This window comes from Chanodichthys erythropterus, chromosome 18 (assembly GCF_024489055.1).
Source record: "Chanodichthys erythropterus isolate Z2021 chromosome 18, ASM2448905v1, whole genome shotgun sequence".
NCBI lineage: Eukaryota > Metazoa > Chordata > Actinopteri > Cypriniformes > Xenocyprididae > Chanodichthys > Chanodichthys erythropterus.
Window position 1 is genome coordinate 4,290,771 of NC_090238.1, and position 18,060 is coordinate 4,308,830.

The 18,060-nt window shown below is 37.4% G+C and overlaps 1 protein-coding gene across 8 annotated transcripts in view; it reads right to left on the reverse strand.

Annotated features, from left to right (window-relative positions):
- The window catches only part of tiam2a (TIAM Rac1 associated GEF 2a), a 133,200-nt gene that overhangs the window by 72,033 nt on the left and 43,107 nt on the right, over window positions 1-18,060 (reverse strand). For all 8 annotated transcript variants that reach the window (XM_067368406.1, XM_067368407.1, XM_067368402.1 and 5 more), the window contains 5 exons: window positions 12,599-12,660; window positions 11,286-12,378; window positions 5,539-6,001; window positions 5,243-5,412; window positions 3,271-3,495 (listed from right to left, as the gene is read on the reverse strand). In XM_067368406.1, the coding sequence (XP_067224507.1) occupies window positions 3,271-3,495; window positions 5,243-5,412; window positions 5,539-6,001; window positions 11,286-12,371 (1,944 nt within the window). In that variant the 5' untranslated portion in view covers window positions 12,372-12,378; window positions 12,599-12,660. The remainder of the gene's footprint in view (window positions 1-3,270; window positions 3,496-5,242; window positions 5,413-5,538; window positions 6,002-11,285; window positions 12,379-12,598; window positions 12,661-18,060) is intronic.

Here is an 18,060-nt window from a genome sequence, read left to right on the forward strand (position 1 = left end):
GGGGGGGGGGATGAAAAACCAAAAAATGCCAGTAGGTGACGGAAAATCATTGTCTTTATGAGTGAGTCATTGAGTAATTGTCAAAAAAAATCCATTCAAAACAGCTGATTTATTCAGGGACAAAACAAGTGAGTGCATCTGAAAGCTTAGGCTGTGACTTGTTGCCTTGTTTGCGTACAAAGGTTCTTCATTAAACTGATTTCAGACAGACTTCTGAGACAGCGTAACAGTTTAATGACTTACAACAAAATAGAGTGAGCTTTGGTGATGATGTTCAAAAGCAGAAAAAGTTGATTTAAAAAAAAAATGTACGTTTACACACAACTTTCAGATGCAATATACACATATATATATATATATATATATATATATATATGCACATATATATATATATACACACACACACACACACATATTATATATATAAATAAACACACTGCGTTCCAAATTATTATGCAAGAGACAAATCAGTAATATTTCTGTACAATAAACATTCATATTTTAGTTTTTCTAAGAAAATGTTAGTTTATTTATCCATGTCTTTTTAGATAACTGGAATCAATCTCAGACAAAATAATTTGCCAGATCTATGGAAACCCTACGTAGAGGTTGTTCCACATTATTAAGCAAGTCACAGTTCTCATGCAATATGAGGAGGAAGAAAGATCTTTCTGAAGATGAAAAGCATGAAATGGTGCAATGTTGTGCAAAAGGCATGAAAACAACTAATATTGTGTGAAACTGAATGGAGATTATCAAATTATCATAAGATTTGTGAGTACAAATAGAGCACAGCAGAACTCGGTCAGATAAAGGCTTATTAATGAAAGTTCCTGTCAAAAAATGTATTGTATTAAAAGGGCAGCTATAAAAACGCCAGTGTTGAGCAGCAAACAGGTATTTGAAGCTGCTGGTGTCTCTGGAGTCTCAAGAAGCTCTCCATGCAGACTGACAGTTGTGCGTAAAGATGCATTTTAGACACCACTAACCAAACCTCACAAAGAGAAACATTTACAGTGGGTGTAGAAATACATGAAGACTCATTTTTAAATAGTTTTATTCACTGACTAATGCTGTACTTCAATGGATGGTCTAAATGGATGGTGAATGGCCACCACATTCCAACAAGACTGCGACGTCAGCAAGGAGCTGGTGGATGATGATTTGGGCTGGAATACTGGGAAGTGAGATGGAGGGTATTAAAATGACTTTTGCAAGATATGTAGAGCTCATAACTGGCCATTTTCAGCTATGATATAAAAAGGAGGATAGTGCCTTCGGAAATACAATGCACTATGCACTATCCCATGCTGCAAAAAAACACCACAGCAATAAAACTGTTTGAAAATGTATTTCTAAACCCACTGTAAATGTTTCTCTTTGTGAGGTTTGGTTAGTGGTGTCTAAAATGCATCTTTACGCACAACTGTCAGCCTGCATGGAGAGCTTCTTGAGACTCCAGAGACTCCAGCAGCTTCAAATACCTGTTTGCTGCTCAACATTGGCTTTTTTATAGCTGCCCTTTTAATACAATTAACTTGTTTGACAGGAACTTTCATTAATAAACCTTTATCTGACCGAGTTCTGCTGTGCTCTAAATCACTCACAAATCTTAAAATAATTTGATAATCTCCATTCAGCTTCACACAATATTAGTTGTTTTCATGAATCACGCTTCTCTGTCTGGCAATCCAATGGATGAGTCTGGGTTTGGCGGTTGCCAGGAGAATGATACTTGCCTGACTGCATTGTGCCAAGTGTAAAGTTTGGTGGAGGGGGATTATGGTGTGAGGTTGTTTTTCAGGGGTTGGGCTTGAACTCTTAGTTCCATTGAAAGGAACTCTTAATGCTTCAGCATACCAAGACATTTTGGACAATTTGCACCTAAAGGCAGGCATCCCAAATCTTTTGGCAATATATATAATATATATATATATAAGCTCTGCACTGTTGTAAATCAATAGACTATCATAGTGCTGATGTTTGGGCGAACAGCACTCTATATCCTGAGTTAAAAACATATAAATATAGGTTATCATAAACTAGCTATTAAAAATAATAACTCATACAGGGACATTTTTTTGCCCTATATATCTTGAATTATCAGAGCATTTTATTAATTTCAGTGGCATTTTTGCTCCAAGCCCCGATAATTTTCAACCCTGGAGTGTCCACGGCATGATGGCAGGAGGCGGGGCTCTTTTTGAGCGCAAGCGGAGGCGCTTCTGTGAAACATAGCAAAGGCTGCTTCTGGTCACATGTCACTAAAAGAGGCAATCTGGCACTGGAATGTGTTTTTTTTTTATTTTTTAAATCATGTGCTTTTTGTCACTGCGACGAGCATTTCAATTTATTGTTGTTGTGGAGAGCGGAGACTCTTTGTTCCGGTGAAATCACGAAACAAAATGCTCTTGATATACAATCACTGATGAACATCTATGGTTTAAAAAAAACTATATGTATTTGAATTAATCAATTCTTACTACTGATGGCTGGGCAAGATTTCTGATTGCAGTTGTAAATGTGTAGTTCTACACATGTATCTTTCATTTGTTTTCCCTGATTCATATAAAAGGCATATGTTTAATTGTAGTAGATGCAAGGCAGTTATACTTAAGTTTGGGAGGAAGGGTGAGGGGAGGTCAGTGGAGACTTCAAACTGCCCAGCTGGCACTGACTTGTGGAGACAAGACTTCAAAGTAGTCAAGTTTCTCAGGCCATTCTAACCTCTTCGCCTTCCCCAAATCTCTCATCCTGCCTGGCACCCCTCTGACTCCCCCATTGACCTTTGCATCAACTTCAGAAGTTCCCATGAAGCATTAACTTGATTGTTATCAGGCACTGGGGGGAAAACTACTAATACCATTGGTCAACTAAAGCTATGTGGGTCATGCAACCTCTAAAGCGGAATGTGGCGGTAAGATTAACATGCCTTCTGTTAACATGACAAAGCCAATGATTTATCCCAAGGTTTCAGACAAAATGAGGAACTTAGTAAATTCTTAACCTTGTCAACACAAACACACCTCACTACAAAGCCTCAAACACAATAACCTGGTAAAAGAGAGGTCTCAGTCCACATGTTTGGTGCGCACCAGTGTTGGGATGGCAGCGTTCACACTTTTTCAAATGAACCACACTAACAGAGTGATTGCACCAGGGTTCGATTAAATCGAACCAAGTGTGAACACACCCTAAAACAATGCATAGCTGAAACAAAAAAGGACTACATAACAGCATTACACCAAATTAATTTGATCGGTTGCTTACCTGGTTTTCAATAGCCTTTCTATTTTTGGGGTCACCAACGATGGACAACTGCAGCTCTGCCATTTTCCTCATCTTGCCGTCCATGTCAATCTTCTGGAGAAGACCACGGATCTGTCCACGTAACAAACGCAGTGTGTCCTCCTTCCCGTAGCGTTTCGCAAACAAAGACGCACTAGCTGAATGAATGGCAGTTACCCAGTTCTCCAGGTCAGTTTGGTTGGAGGCCTAGTGTGGGAAAAAAATACAAGGAAGGAAATGTGACCTTTTATACATAGAAATGACTGTAAATACGGTCAATGTCACAAATAAGGTTATTTCATTAGTGACCTAAAAATCTTTGCAGAATTTTGCATCACTTTATATAATAACATTACTGTGTTTTACATTTGTTCAAATTCCTAAAAATGTATGTATTTTCAGGTTTAAATTATATTATGAGGCCTAGATTGTCAGTGTCTCAGACTTTTGGACCCTACTTTGTGTTTGTCTGCAAAATAGATTTCAAGCATTTAAGTTTATGCGTGATATATTAAGGTCTTTAATGCCACCAGAAACATTACTGACAGGTAATGTGTGTGCGCAGTGTTATTTACTACTAAATTCAGACACTGCATTAATCAGCATATGGAATAGCCAGAGACTGTCTGGCTGAATAAGTTGTTGCAATGTTATTGGCTTGATAATATACAAATGCCAGGGCTTACACTGACAAAATGTCCTATCCATTCATTTCCATCAAAAATTATCAGTCATTTTTGGACTGGACTCTATACTCTCATTTCTACAAAGCTTGTTTCCACCACTAAATAAAAAAGGAAACTGCGACTTTTTTCATCTCACAATTCTGACTTTTTTTTTTTTTAATAAATAAAGTCAGAATTGCAAGTAATGTCAAAATTGCGAGATATAAACAATTATGAGAAGTAAAGTCACAATTGCGAGAAATAAAGGCAGAATTGTGAGATATAAACTCAATTGCATGTTATTAAGTCTAATTCTGAGGAAAAAAAGACTGACTTTTAATTCTAACATTATAACTTCTGACTTTATTTCTCACAACTGTGTTTATATCTTTATAACACGCAAATGCAAGTTTATATCATGCAATTCTGAGAAAAAAGTCAGAATTCACAGTAAAATCCCCAGAGTTAAATCAACTCTGCTCAGAGTACATATGGTCCCTCTCTAAATAGTGTTAAAGTAACACTGAAGCAGAGTTAAAGTTAATAAGATAATTAAGCAATTAATAAGGCTGTGACTGAAGTCAGTTGTAGTTCTTGTGTTTCTCTTTTCTTCAGTGATTCTGCTTGTTAACAGCAGGTGTTCATCACTAATGCACAATCATCACTTAATTAATTGTTTAATTATCTCATTAACTTTAACTCTGCTTCAGTGTTATTTTAACACTTTTTAGAGAGGGACCATATGTACTCTGAGCAGAGTTGATTTAACTCTGGAGATTTTGCTGTGAATTGTGAGATAAAAAGTTGCAATTATCTTTTACATTTTTTTATTCAGTGTTGGAAACAAGCTTCCATACATTTCATAGTTAGTAGCATAAAATAAATGGTAACACTTTACAAATCTTACTTAATGTTAATTTCAACATTTACAAGCAAATATTGTGTTTGTTAACATTAGTTAATGCACTGTGAACTAACATGGACAATGAACAACTGAATTTTTATGAACTAATATTAACAAAGATTAATAAATACTGTAAATGTATTACTCATTGTTAGTTCATGTTAGTTAAATCATTACTGAATGAGACTGTAAAGTTACCACAAAAACACTATTCCCAGTTGAGTTGCAAACAAAAAGCATGCTAAAACAAAAATTATTTTTATCATATAAAACTGCTCTAAACAGCATGTTATATCTGGTTTAACATGTTATATTTTTATATGGAGTAAGTGCGTGGGTTTATAAACTCAAGTTTGTAGTTTGTAAGCTCAGGTTTTTAACTGACCTGAAATAGGTAGACATCACCATAAGTGTTACTGAGGCAGAACACGTTCTCCTTCTTGGGGTGCTCAGGAACAGTCTGGACTACACCATCCTCTGCTAACAAGGCATAGCATGGAGACTCTGGGGCTGAAGAGGCTTTTCCATAGGTCTCATAGAACAGCAGTGTGCAACCTGCAAGAAAAAAAAACAACCTGGGCATGATTGATCATTTTAAGCAGTTTTGATATGCTCTTACTGCACAAATGTGAGTGGTACTGTAAATCACAGTAGTAGTTACAGCAATCATGACATACTTACCCTTTAGAGTGACCCAGAATTGCTTCCATTTTCGACGGCTTACTAGCTCTAGTTTGTGGTCCTTGTGTACAGTGAGTAAGGGCTTGAAGGAGAGCCATCCGGCCCGCCTAACTACACCTTGCTCTTTCTCAAATAGCAAGTCCAGCTGCTCCAGAGACCCTAGGACTTCCTGACTACTGCTCTCAGTTTCCTCTGAGGAGCTCTCACGCCAGTCTTCTCGTCCGCCTTCTGCAGGAGGCCGACCAGTCTTCAACTCCCTCATGAAGTTCTTGTAGATGTTTTGTCGCAAAACATCAGTACCTGAATGAAGGGCACCAGCAGAGCCGCTGCAGGTATTTAGTGACAGAGAGTGAGAGCGGGTTTTGAGCATAAGGCTCGAGACCTGAGAGGGAGAGCTGGTGTCTGCAGTGAGGCCATCCACACCACTGTCAAAGCAATCGACGGCCTCATTATATCTGGGCTCCTGCAACACACAGTGAAGGTGACATTATGAGAATGAGGTTATATTTATGCATCAATATGATATCTGGTTTACTTGTCAAATTACGAGCTTTTAAAGGGGTCCTTGATTATTATTTAACTTTTTTAACTTTAGTTAGTGTGTAATGTTGTTGTTTGAACATCTGCAAAGTTACGACGCTCAAAGTTCAATGCAAAGGGAGATATTTTTGAAATCGCTGTTTAAGGACTACAAGAAACCGCTGCTAGGGACTACAACGAGCTTCATCATGGGTTGGTGACATCACTAACCCTAAAATTTACATAACCCCACCCCCTGGAACACACAACAAAGGGGGCGTGGCCATGTTGGGCTGCTTTAGAGAAGAGGAAGAGTTGTTGTAGTCGAGTGTTGTTATCATGCCGTCATTTTATGCCGGACTGCTTCACAAACGAGGGTCAATTCAACACAGAAGATGAACATGACGACACATGGTAGTGGATGAGTTGAATCAACTCCACAGCAACTACATCAATTTATCCACTAACCATTCAGAAACGTCTAAAAGTTGTAACTTCTTCCTGAGTCTCTCCATCAGTGTCGACTCCGGTTTGAACAATGTAAGGCTGAACACCATTACTGACAATCCTCATTTTGGCTGCGTGAGATTCTCCAGCTTTGTTGTTGTTGAGCTGTTAAAGCTCCGCCCTCTTCTGGAGCAGCAGCTCATTTGCATTTAAAGGGACACACACAATAACGGCGTGTTTTTGCTCACACCCAAATATGGGCAAATTTAACAAGCTATAATAAATGATCTGTGGGGTATTTTGAGCTGAAACTTCACAGACACATTCTGGGGACACCAGAGACTTATATTACATTGTGTAAAAGGGGCATAATTGGTCCCCTTTAAAGCAATTAATGAACTTAAATTCATCATTGATTCTGAAATCTGGTAATTTCAGACCAAAGTTGTTTTTTTTTCATATTCTTAAGAAAATGTGAATGGTGCTTATTCATGCAAATGTTGCCATAGCATTTTAATAGTGCTGTTGCTATTCATTTATTATTAAAAACAGTGACATTCCTGCAACTAGACATTCCTTCCTCTCCTTCAATGTAAATCTACAGGATTTCTTTTTTCAACTTTTTTTTTTTGTCTGCTAATAAAATGATCTTATTTCAAAAGTTACTAGTGCACCTCTTCTCAATAAAGACAGGTTGTGCTATTTATCAATTTGTAGTTTACCCCCAACCATAACCCAAACCCTTACCCCAAAACCTAACTCTAACCCCTTCTAAACGTAACCATACCTCAAACTCATTATCAGTGAATGTGGGATTCTGTAGGTACACAGAAAATACATAATCTTAAATCTAGTCATTTAAATATTAGCTACCTAAAGTGTGACCCAAGGTACTTTAACAGTAATAGTGAAACTTGCCTAAGCAACAACTACTAATAAGAAAACCCAGAATAACAGAGAAGTTGGTTATCGCCAGATTATGGGAGTAATTTCAAGTTCAGATCTTCATAATGTTACACAAACTTATGAAAAATTGAAGCCCATTCCTCATTCACTTTCATCATAGAAAAGATGATCTTTAAAAGGAGTGTTATTTGAAAATCCTACTAATAAGATCATCAGTTCCCTACTGCTCTTATGATGAGCACACTTCAACAGAAATCTGGGTAGGATCCTTCTCAAGCATCCTTCAAATTCTACACATCTCCAGCAGCTGACACTAATTACACAAGGGTGCAGACGTGCCAACAACACTCTGTGTAAAACTTTACACTACAGCTGAACTCTGGCATTCATGTGGAGATTTATGACAGACTGAACGGAAACTTGTTTTTTAAATATTTTCAAATATTCTTTAACATTAATTGCAAAAGTTGAACAAGTTGACATGACATACCACAGATTATGTATCTACATTGAAGTTGTCAGTGATCCAGGGCTGTGATATTACCAGGCAGTCTGGAAGATTTGAGTTCTAGCAAATGGTCTTTGACGGTGTCAAATTGTGAAAAATGTGTTTCTTGGCTGAAGCGTTTAGACTGATTCATAATAATACATTTTAGATGGTTTCACATAGTTATAGTTATGATTATCTGGATAGCTGCAAAAACATTTTCATCAAATGTGATCTGATTTTCACTGAAGTGAAACAACATAATTTGTCCAGAGCCAAATCCTTATTCAACAAACATTCCATGTCACTGATGGAAAACTTTGTGAACTCCTATATTTGGAAACTAAAATTCCCTATCTTTCATCCCCTATAATGTATTTGCATCGTTTTCTGATCTTAGCAGACGACATCAAAAATATGCATTATAATTTATTACAAAGTTGGCATTAAATTTGCCATAGACAGTAGCTATGTTTCCATCCACCTGTTTTATGCGCATTTTGGGGTATTGCATAAGAAAAACGCTGGATGGAAACACCACAATGTGCATGAATCATTTTTAAAAGGCCAGGAGCGTAACGAGGTGCTGAGCACTCAGTCGCTGAGAGTTGAAGAACGTTCAACTTTGGGTAAAACGCAGCACTCATCACTGTCACTTTATACCCAGCCGTCCAATCACAGTGGAGGAGGGGTGGGACAAATACAATACCACCACATTCTGCTTGTACAACGTCAAGCAGAATAACGGAACAAAATAATTTAAAACAAGAGCCAGAGCGAATACTTTACATTGTATCGGCATTTTTATATAGAAACAATACAGAAACGAACTATCTGTGAAATGAGACTAGTAAAGCCTAAAGTATAGTTCACTTTTTACACGTATGCAAGAGTCAGTGTACAGTGCGTGTGATGCAAATTTTGTCATCAGAAGAGTACATGCATACTGTATGCGCAGGTCGCACAAGTGCATTTAATTGTTTTTGCAGTAATTAGTTTATCCATAAGGTGGCAACCATGCCCTGTGGGTGTAGATGCACAAGTTAGCCAAAGAAAACCTGCATGAACAGAACAGACCAGAACACATGCAAGCTACAGCGACGATGGAGGCCTACATAGATGACAGATTGTGTGTAGAGGTTAGAAAGTACCCTCATTTGTACAACTCTAGCATGAAAGAACACAAAGATGTTTACATGGATTGTAACTCACGGAGAGAGATTGCTCAAAACGGATGCCTGTGTATGTGTACGAGTCAAGTGAAGTATACTTTCCAAGGCTTTGTGTTCGACTGTGTGCATACACTAGCGTACACGTAAAAAACGAAGTATACCCAGGGCTTTACACTTCCACAGATATTCCATATCATATCAAGCAAAGCATCTAGACAAAAAAAAAAAACTTTGCGCTGCCGAAACGCTCTCAAGCGCCCACAGCTAGGGGTTTTCAGCATTAAAAACGCTTTGGTGGACATACGGCCTAAAACAGTTGAAGAAAATTCACTGCTTTTTTATGATGTGAGCAGAAGAAAATGCAGACGCTTTAGATTAAAGAAGAACTAGACTGTATCATATCACATTACAAGTCTGAAGTGAGTAATACCAGAGTAATGGCTGTTTGTAAATCCCTCCACAGACACAGACTCCACCGAAAATATCAAAGAGCTATTCTACTCTTACTCATTAAACACAGGATAAAAGCCACAGAAGGAATATCTCACTGCTTACAGTTAATAAACCCCAAACATATAAGATTACAAAGAAAAAAAGATGGCTATTATAGAAAAGACTGAAACTTCAATACATGTTCAGCCAATAAAGTGTATGTAAGATCTAATCAGAATGAATATATCCTATAAACTACCTGTCACAAAGTCATTTTATGAGATTAAGTACTCATTGTTTTGGTCTTCCTCCGATACAATCTTTAATTTAATCGACTCCTTGCTTTCTTCAACACCATAAACAGAGATTCTCCCATGCATCCTTTTTGTACTCACCAAACGCCAAGCCCTGCTTTTGCGAGGAATAGCCATCATCTTCAGAGCACTGAACCTAAACTTGGGTTCCCTGTCTCACTCAACTGGCATGTTGCAGCTTTCAATATTGTGCCCTACATGTGCTCCTGGCAAAGCAACAATGCCCACAGTGGCACCTGGCACAGGTCACGGTCAAGACTTGGACTGATTCTTGCACTCAAGGAATGCACTCACTATATGGCATGTGGCTAAAACATGAAAAACGTACATAAAAACATAGAATTTGTGAGAAAAAAAAACAATGGCATTTTAAGGGACAGTGTTTTAGAATCTTTTCTATTAACCATTTCAGTTCACCGGTTTGTTTAATTTCATTTAAATATAAAGATTAAACTAATATTTTTTGAAACCAAAAAGAATAGTTCAGATTCGTTCACTGATATTATATATTCCTGCTCGTAAGTGGACACAGATGAGCATCTTTTATGAGTGAGTCATTGCATTAATCTGTACTAAAACGCAACACTATTAAAATGTGTGCACAACTATAAATCTATCAGGGCTCAGTCTTTATTAACTTACAAAGCGTTTTCCTCATAAATGACAACAAATACGGATCTATTCTCCATTGTGTAAACTGCTGAGCATGGCTTTGATCAAGCTATACAACAAGACAATAATAATCTAGAATACGCTTCAGAAATATATTTATGTTATTGTAGTATATTGGCAGTTTCATATCATGAAGTGTGCCATTTGGGACAGGGCCAATGTCTAGTTTACATTTTTACTTCTTTAACCTGCCCAGTATAGCAGTGAGGGAGAGAGAGAGCCAGGGAGAGATATGCTTTTAGATATGCAACCACCACGAAGGGCTGAGATAATAAATCGATGCATCACGATTCATGGATTGATTTTGAGATTTTCTGAATGCATCACAATTCTCTCTCGAATCAATTCTGAGCTTAGTTTTTAACAGCAGATGGCGCTCTAGGCTATTTTTTAACAACATGCTCAAATGCTCATGAAGAAGAGCACTTGTGCGTTTGGCTGAATCTGAGAATGTACTTGCACCTCAGAATTTTGTAGAAGGTTCAAGTGATGTAAGAAATTGGAAGCAAGCAGAGTACGGCTGCTTCTAAAGCCCGCGGTGCCATCTGCTGTTAAAAACTAAGCTCAGAATCGATTCGAGAGAGAATTGCGATATATTTGGAAAATCTCAGAATCATTTATCAATTCGTGATGCATTGATTTATTGTCCCTATAGAGGTCTGTTGTCCCAAGCACTTTAACAAATAAAACTAAAACAAGGATATATACCCAAAACCACTCTACTATCAGAGATTTAGAGGTTCAAAATGAGCATGTTTAAAATGAAATGGAAACAGCCATCCAAAGGATTGTCCTTACCTGAAACCTATTCTTTTTCCTGGTCAAACTTCCAGTCCAGTCACTGATGCGCCTAAATCTGTTCCTGATGGACACTTTCGTTCCATTATTGTCTACAAAAGGCTTAGGTTTTCGACAAGGTAAGGTGAAGGAGGAATATTGCTTTTCCTCTGGGCCGCCCTCTGAACAGTGTTCCTCCATCACAGACACAATGGATGATCTGTGCTTTAAATGGCTTCCATTTGAAAACTGCAAATCCTTAACCGTAGAGAAGGTGGCAGCAATTCTGGGATCCTTGTAGAGGTTGGAAGGAAACTGCTCATCCAAAAACCCAACATTTGTTGAAATTTGTCTTTGGCTGTTAGGGGATGAATTGTCTGAATCGTTAAGATCGACACTGGTTCCCCAGGGCAAGTCGTACAAGGAGCCATCTGAGCTCACAGAGCTACCTTTACTGCTCTTGAAGCTGGCAACTGCCTGAGCAGCTCCAAGATGGGCTTCTAATGAGGGTGTTACACCAGGTAAGCTAGAATTGGACTCTAAGGTAGGGGAAAACTTGAGGAGCTGAACTGGACCAGTGCTATCATCCAAAATAAGGGCACCGTTTGGACTGTTGTTAAATTCTACTCGTACACTACCATCTTTCTTGATAACAACCCTGGGGCTGCTCTGGTCCTCAATATCCTCAAACCTGGGACTTTTCTCAAGCATCTTTATCGTGGCATAATTATTACAGGGTTTTCTCTTCTCCTTGTGACCACCATACAAGCAGCCATTTTCAGAAGGCAACGTCAAGCAGCCATCAGGCAACAAGTCCTCTGAAACCCCATTCCACTGACTGTTGGCCCCACTCTTTAGTTTATGGGTGATGTAATCATAATGGCGGGACATAAAGGTGCTTCTGCTCTTTGACGGGGAGGAACCTCGAACTACGTTTCTGGACTTCAATGCAGAAAACCCTGAACCAGCATTCAAAAAGCCTAGAGGTGATAAAATGTCTTCTTTGGCAGAGTTGGCCTTGAATGAGTAGGGTTTCTGTCTGCCAGGGATGATAAAGCTATTGCTTCTAGAGCCCTGGATGCTATACTGGCTCTCAGAGTTTCCCATCCTGGATCTAGAAGAGCAAGAGAAAGATAAAAAAAAAAAATCAAAGCTATGCTAAGTCTTTTAATTATTGCTCTTAAGGATTATGGCTATGTGTGTGTTGAGATTCTGATTTAGTTACAGTGTTTTGTTTGTTTGTGAAGAGTCTGCAGCCAGTTACTGAGATTTTCCTATAAAGCAAGCAATCCATGGGGCACATGGCAGTGATATGCCGTAGTATACAGACTTACCAAGGCAGTTAGGCCTCTTATGGCCTTGTTGTCAGCACAGTCACCATTCTGTCCTTGGTTACCTGAGAGACAAAAACACAAAAAAAAAAACATACTGGTCTTAGAATACATTAGTTTTAAAAGGAGAAAAACGTTCACAGTACCGCAAAAATATAATTGGATTGGTCCACCATTTCTACCATCTCAGGAAATGTAGTTAACACAACATGTTACAAATTAACACGTAGCCTTGGAAAACCTTTGATAAGTCTCAGTGACTCACTGACATCTCCATATCCTCTTTAGACTTCTTCTCTCTGAGCTGTCTACATTACATCTTGCCCTGACAGTTGGTCATTTTTTTGGAAAAAAAAAAGAAGAAAAAAAAAAGTTGACTCCATTTGGTATTTATTTTTTGACACACAAGTTCCGGAGATCTTTTTTTGTCTGTACTGCTAAAAAAAAAAATCTTTGAGCTGGATACCAAATAAAGCTGTGGTCAGAACATGCTCCTACGATCCACATGACCATGCTAACCATACTTCACATCCCTACAGTCCAAAAATCACTGGGATATTTTTGCCTGTTGGGTCATTTTTTCCATGATTGGGTACTTTTTGTCTTACCCAGACGTTGGGTTAGCGGATGGATCAATCTCACTAACTGTTGAAACAATACAACCCTCCGACACAACGACCCAGCTGTTGAGTAACCCAGAGCATGGGCTTATGCTTCCCTGTTTATTAGTTTATACTTCAGCTCATGGAAAAGCTACCTGGGTGTACTTGCTTAATTAATGTTCATCTTTTGATTATTACTGCTGTCGTTGTTGTTCCTCTAATAATTCCGTGTAATTTTGATTTCCAACCTATTTTGGGTTCATTTTAACCCAGCAATATAACATTTGAAGTATATAAAACAGACCAGCATGTTGGATCAAACATTAACCATTTCCATGTTTCAACCCGCAGACTAAAAATAAATAAATAAAATAAAAAATAAACGCAGCATCAGTATAAAAGTAGCCCAATTCCGCAGGAACGTCCTATCCTACAGTAAAAACGATTGTGGAGTCTTGAGTCTTGATAACCAAGCAGTTTTGGTGATCATTGATTTCCAATGTATGGACAAAAAAACTAAAAAATCATACTGGTTTGAACAACACAAGGGTGAGTAAATGATGACAGAAATTTTCATTTTTGAGTGAACTATCCCTTTAAGAAAAAAGTTTCCGACACATTTCCAAGAACACCTGTATACAAGCCAAGAGATGTCGTAACATAGTTATTAAGAGAGGTTAAATCCTCATTAGCATTAGCAGAAGATCAGGAATCAAGTGAATTCCAGAGATCACTAGATATTTCCATAGAGCTGGGGGTTACACTTTGCATTTTGATGTGAATAATAAGTAATAAGTTCATTGCATTAACGTTCAAAAGTTTGGGATTTTTGTAGTTTTTTGAAGTTAATTTTATTGACCTCTGTTTTTTTGTTTGTTTGTTTGTTTTTTTCAAAGATGCATTATACTGATCAATGGTCAATGTTACAAAAAAATATTTCAAATAAATTGTTCTTTTAAACTTTATTAAATAATCCTTAAAAAAAAGTTATTAGTTTTCCACAAAAATATTTTTGCACAGCCATTTTAAACTAATATTTGGAGAAAGGTTTCTTAAGCACCAAATCATTTTCATAATTTCAAAATAAGTTTTGACTGTATATTACTGCATTCTTGCTGGGCATAAGAGACTTCTTTCAAACATATTTAAAAAATCTTACTGACCTCATACTTTTGAATGCTAGGCTATTTTCTGTTTAATCACTGACGAATCAAAGCTAAAGCTAACTGAAATTAAGTTACTTGCAGTATATTAGAAGTTATAGGCTTAATTCACCCAAAAATGAAAATTATGTAATTAATTACTCACCCTCATGTAGTTTCACACCCAAGACCTTCATTCATCTTCAGAACACAAATTAAGATCTGATGGCTCAGCGAGGCCTCAATTGACAGCAAGATAATCAACACTTTAAATGCCCAGAAAGTATAAATACATATTTAAAACAGTTTGTGTGACTACAGTGGTTCAACTTTAATGTTATGAAGCAACGAGAATACTTTTTGTGCACCAAAAAAACTAAATAACGACTTTATGACAATATCTAGTAATGGCCGATTTAAAAACACTGCTTCATGGAGCTTCGAATCTTTACTAATCTTTTGTTTTGAATCAGAGATTCAGAGCGCCAAAGTCACATGATTTCGTTACGTCATAAGTGTTTAGAAATTAAAATAGTTCACGTGACTTTGGTAGTTTGATACGCGCTCTGAACCACTGATTCAAAACAAAAGATTCGTAGAGCTTCGAAGCTTCATGAAGCAGTGTTTTGAAATCGCCCATCACTAGATATTGTTGATTAAAGTAGTTGTTTTGTTTTTTGGCATACAAAAAATATTCTCGTCACTTCATAACATTAAGGTTGTACCACTATTTTAAATATGTTTTTAGTAGCTTTTTGGGCATCTGAAAGTGTTGATTATCTTGTTGTCAATGAAGGCCTCAATGTGCCATCAGATTTCATAAAAATATCTTAATGTGTGTTCCAAAGATGAACGAAGGTCTTACGGGTGTGAAACGACATGAGGGTGAGTAATTAATGAATTTTTGGGTGAACTAACCCTTTATGCTATACTATAACATTCACTAACACAGAGGAATTCATACTCCATACAATAATGTAGTGGTTGTAGGAAGATGTGAAAGCATTCAATTAAGTATTTAAGCAATACTAGATTGTGAAGAGATTTTCATTTGTGAAGTTTTTAGGTAAAGTCACCAAATCACATTTTACAGGATGAAATGATGAGTACGGCAGGACTGCAAGAAGGAAGCACTGCTCCCTAAAAAGAGCTTTGCTGCCCATCTAAAGTTTGCCAAGGATCTTGTGGATGAGGCCGAGGACTGTAAGAAGAATGTTCTGTGGTCTCATGAGTGCAGAGAACTTCTCGGTTTTAAATAAGAACTATTGCATTTGGAGAAAACCACACACTGCGTACAATAATTGGAATCTAATTCCAAATGTAAAGCACAGTGGTTTCAGTAAAATCATTTGAACCAGAGTTAAACTGGAAAACTCTACAGGACAATATAAAGCTGTCAGTCTGGGAACTGATGCTTAAAAAGTGGGTCCTGCAGCAAGACAATGACCCTAAACACACAAGATGCCATTAAATGTTTAAAACACACACACAAAAAAAAAAAAAATGTAATGTTTTAGCATGGCTAGTCTTGAGTGTAACCCAATAGAAGTATGGAAAGATCTAAAGATAGGAATTCACACATGGAAACCCAACAACAATCACTAAGTGGAAAAACTTATGTGGAGAAATGGGCCAAAATTCTTCCAATGCTCTTCCTAGACAGGATTGATCCCCCATTACCAGAAAAGGTTGGTTTTGCTGTTGCTCAGTCGCACTGTGGAATCATTTTACACATAAGCTAAAGTAAACAATGTTTTTGGTGTATTTTTATTTGGTTCTTTATATCTAGGACATCAAGCTGAAACAAGGCTCAAACTTCATAGGAAATTTGATTCAAAAATAGCACGAGAAAGCAAAGCATGTGTTGTATTATGAATGCTGAGGCTTACTTGAAGAAATCTACAGGTCCAGAACGAAGGCTGGAATTATGTGGACATCTGTCTTTGCCTAAATCTCCCCTCTTTGACCCGATTCACTGCTTAACATCAATGCCAATTAGAGTGTCTACTACAACACAGCTCAGCAAGGAACAAGCTCATTGTATTTTCAACGGAGTGAAATAAATAAAGGTTTGAGTCTGACAAATGAGCCTGTTGCAGTAAGGCAATGCTGAAGTTAAAATGATAGTGTTCATTTAACACAATTCAAGCTGTTGCTTTTACAGTTTGGTGGTTAAAGCTGGCAGAAACACTAAGCAGACGCGTAAATAACAGTATTTCAGTGACAGAATGTGGTTTACGATCAATTATAAAGACTGTGAAAAAAAGTTAACAAGGCCTTTAAAATAACTTTACATGCCAAAAGGTTCATGCGAGAAATCACACAACCTTGAGCACACAGTTGATGGAACAATCTCCAATGTCAAGCCGACACTGTGCAAAATAACTTATGCAGAACATAACAGAAGCCTGAAAGAGCCTCCAACACTTTCTCTGTCATAGTTAGTGTCCTGCTGTTACATAAGAGAATTATTTATTATTAGACATGCAGCCCCCAGATCACTTTCTCCCTCATCATGTTTCCATCCCCGAGACCTGACAGCAGCAGCTGAGAACAGTGTTTAGATACAGGCATAGAATTTCACTTTTGTCCTTTGGGGAGCAAAACAGGGTGGGTTGGAGGTCGTATCTAAAGCGGCATACAGGCTATGGCGTCATTCGCAGCATTATATATAAGCCAGACTCTATTTGAAAAACTACCTCTCACAATGGTATTTATAAACTCCTTTTGGTGGCATGATAGGAGTAATTACAGAAGTGGATCTTTGGGATAATCAATCAGACTGATTTAGTACTATCAAAATTAGCATGTTAACACATGCAATTCATTTTTTTCAGTTTAAAGCATTAAAAACGCAATTAATGCAGCATCCGTTTTTTCCGTCAAAATTTGTCTAGCTTTTAAACCATCCAAGCGCCACAAGTCAATCGAGAATGCGCTGTCTGTGAATGTTGTATCTGTGTGACACACACAACTCGTGTACACAGAAAGATTCACGCCAGTATCATGTTCTCTTTCACGCTTGAACAAACAATAACACACAGCATTATGCCAAAATGCGCGTTTTGTCAAGTATCCTCATAAAGCAGTCTTAAATGAGTTAAATAACATCTTAAATGAATTTAAAGAGTTGTGAGAAAGTGAAATACGCTTCAGATCCATGTCATGTTCGGTAGCGGCAGCTCTTAAGGTGACAGCAGCCTAAAAAAAACAGTTGCTGTGATGTCTGTCATCAATGTTAAAGGAACACTCCACTTTTTTTGAAAATAGGCTCATTTTCCAACTGCCCTAGAGTTAAACAGTTGAAAATCTTTGGTCATTTTTGAGCGAGATGCTAACGGTCTAATCAGATTCAATGAACTATGCTAGGCTATGCTAAAAGTGGACCCGGAGATCAGCTGAATGGATTCGAAAACAGTAAAAATCAACTGTTCAACTCTAGGGGAGTTGGAAAATGAGCCTATTTTCAAAAAAAGTGGAGTGTTCCTTTAATCAAAGAACAAAGGTAACAAAAATGTTAGCTTTAATAAGAATTAATCTATATTTAATTTATAATTTATGCAGTGAATACTGTATTGTTTGAGAACTATTCAATTTCTGTATATTTCCTGCCTGTTAGACAGGTAAATATGACATTTATTATAATGGGTTTATGTGAGGATTGTTCACTTAATTTAAAAGTTATTTTTAAAAAGCCTAATAAATGTTGAAATGAATAGCT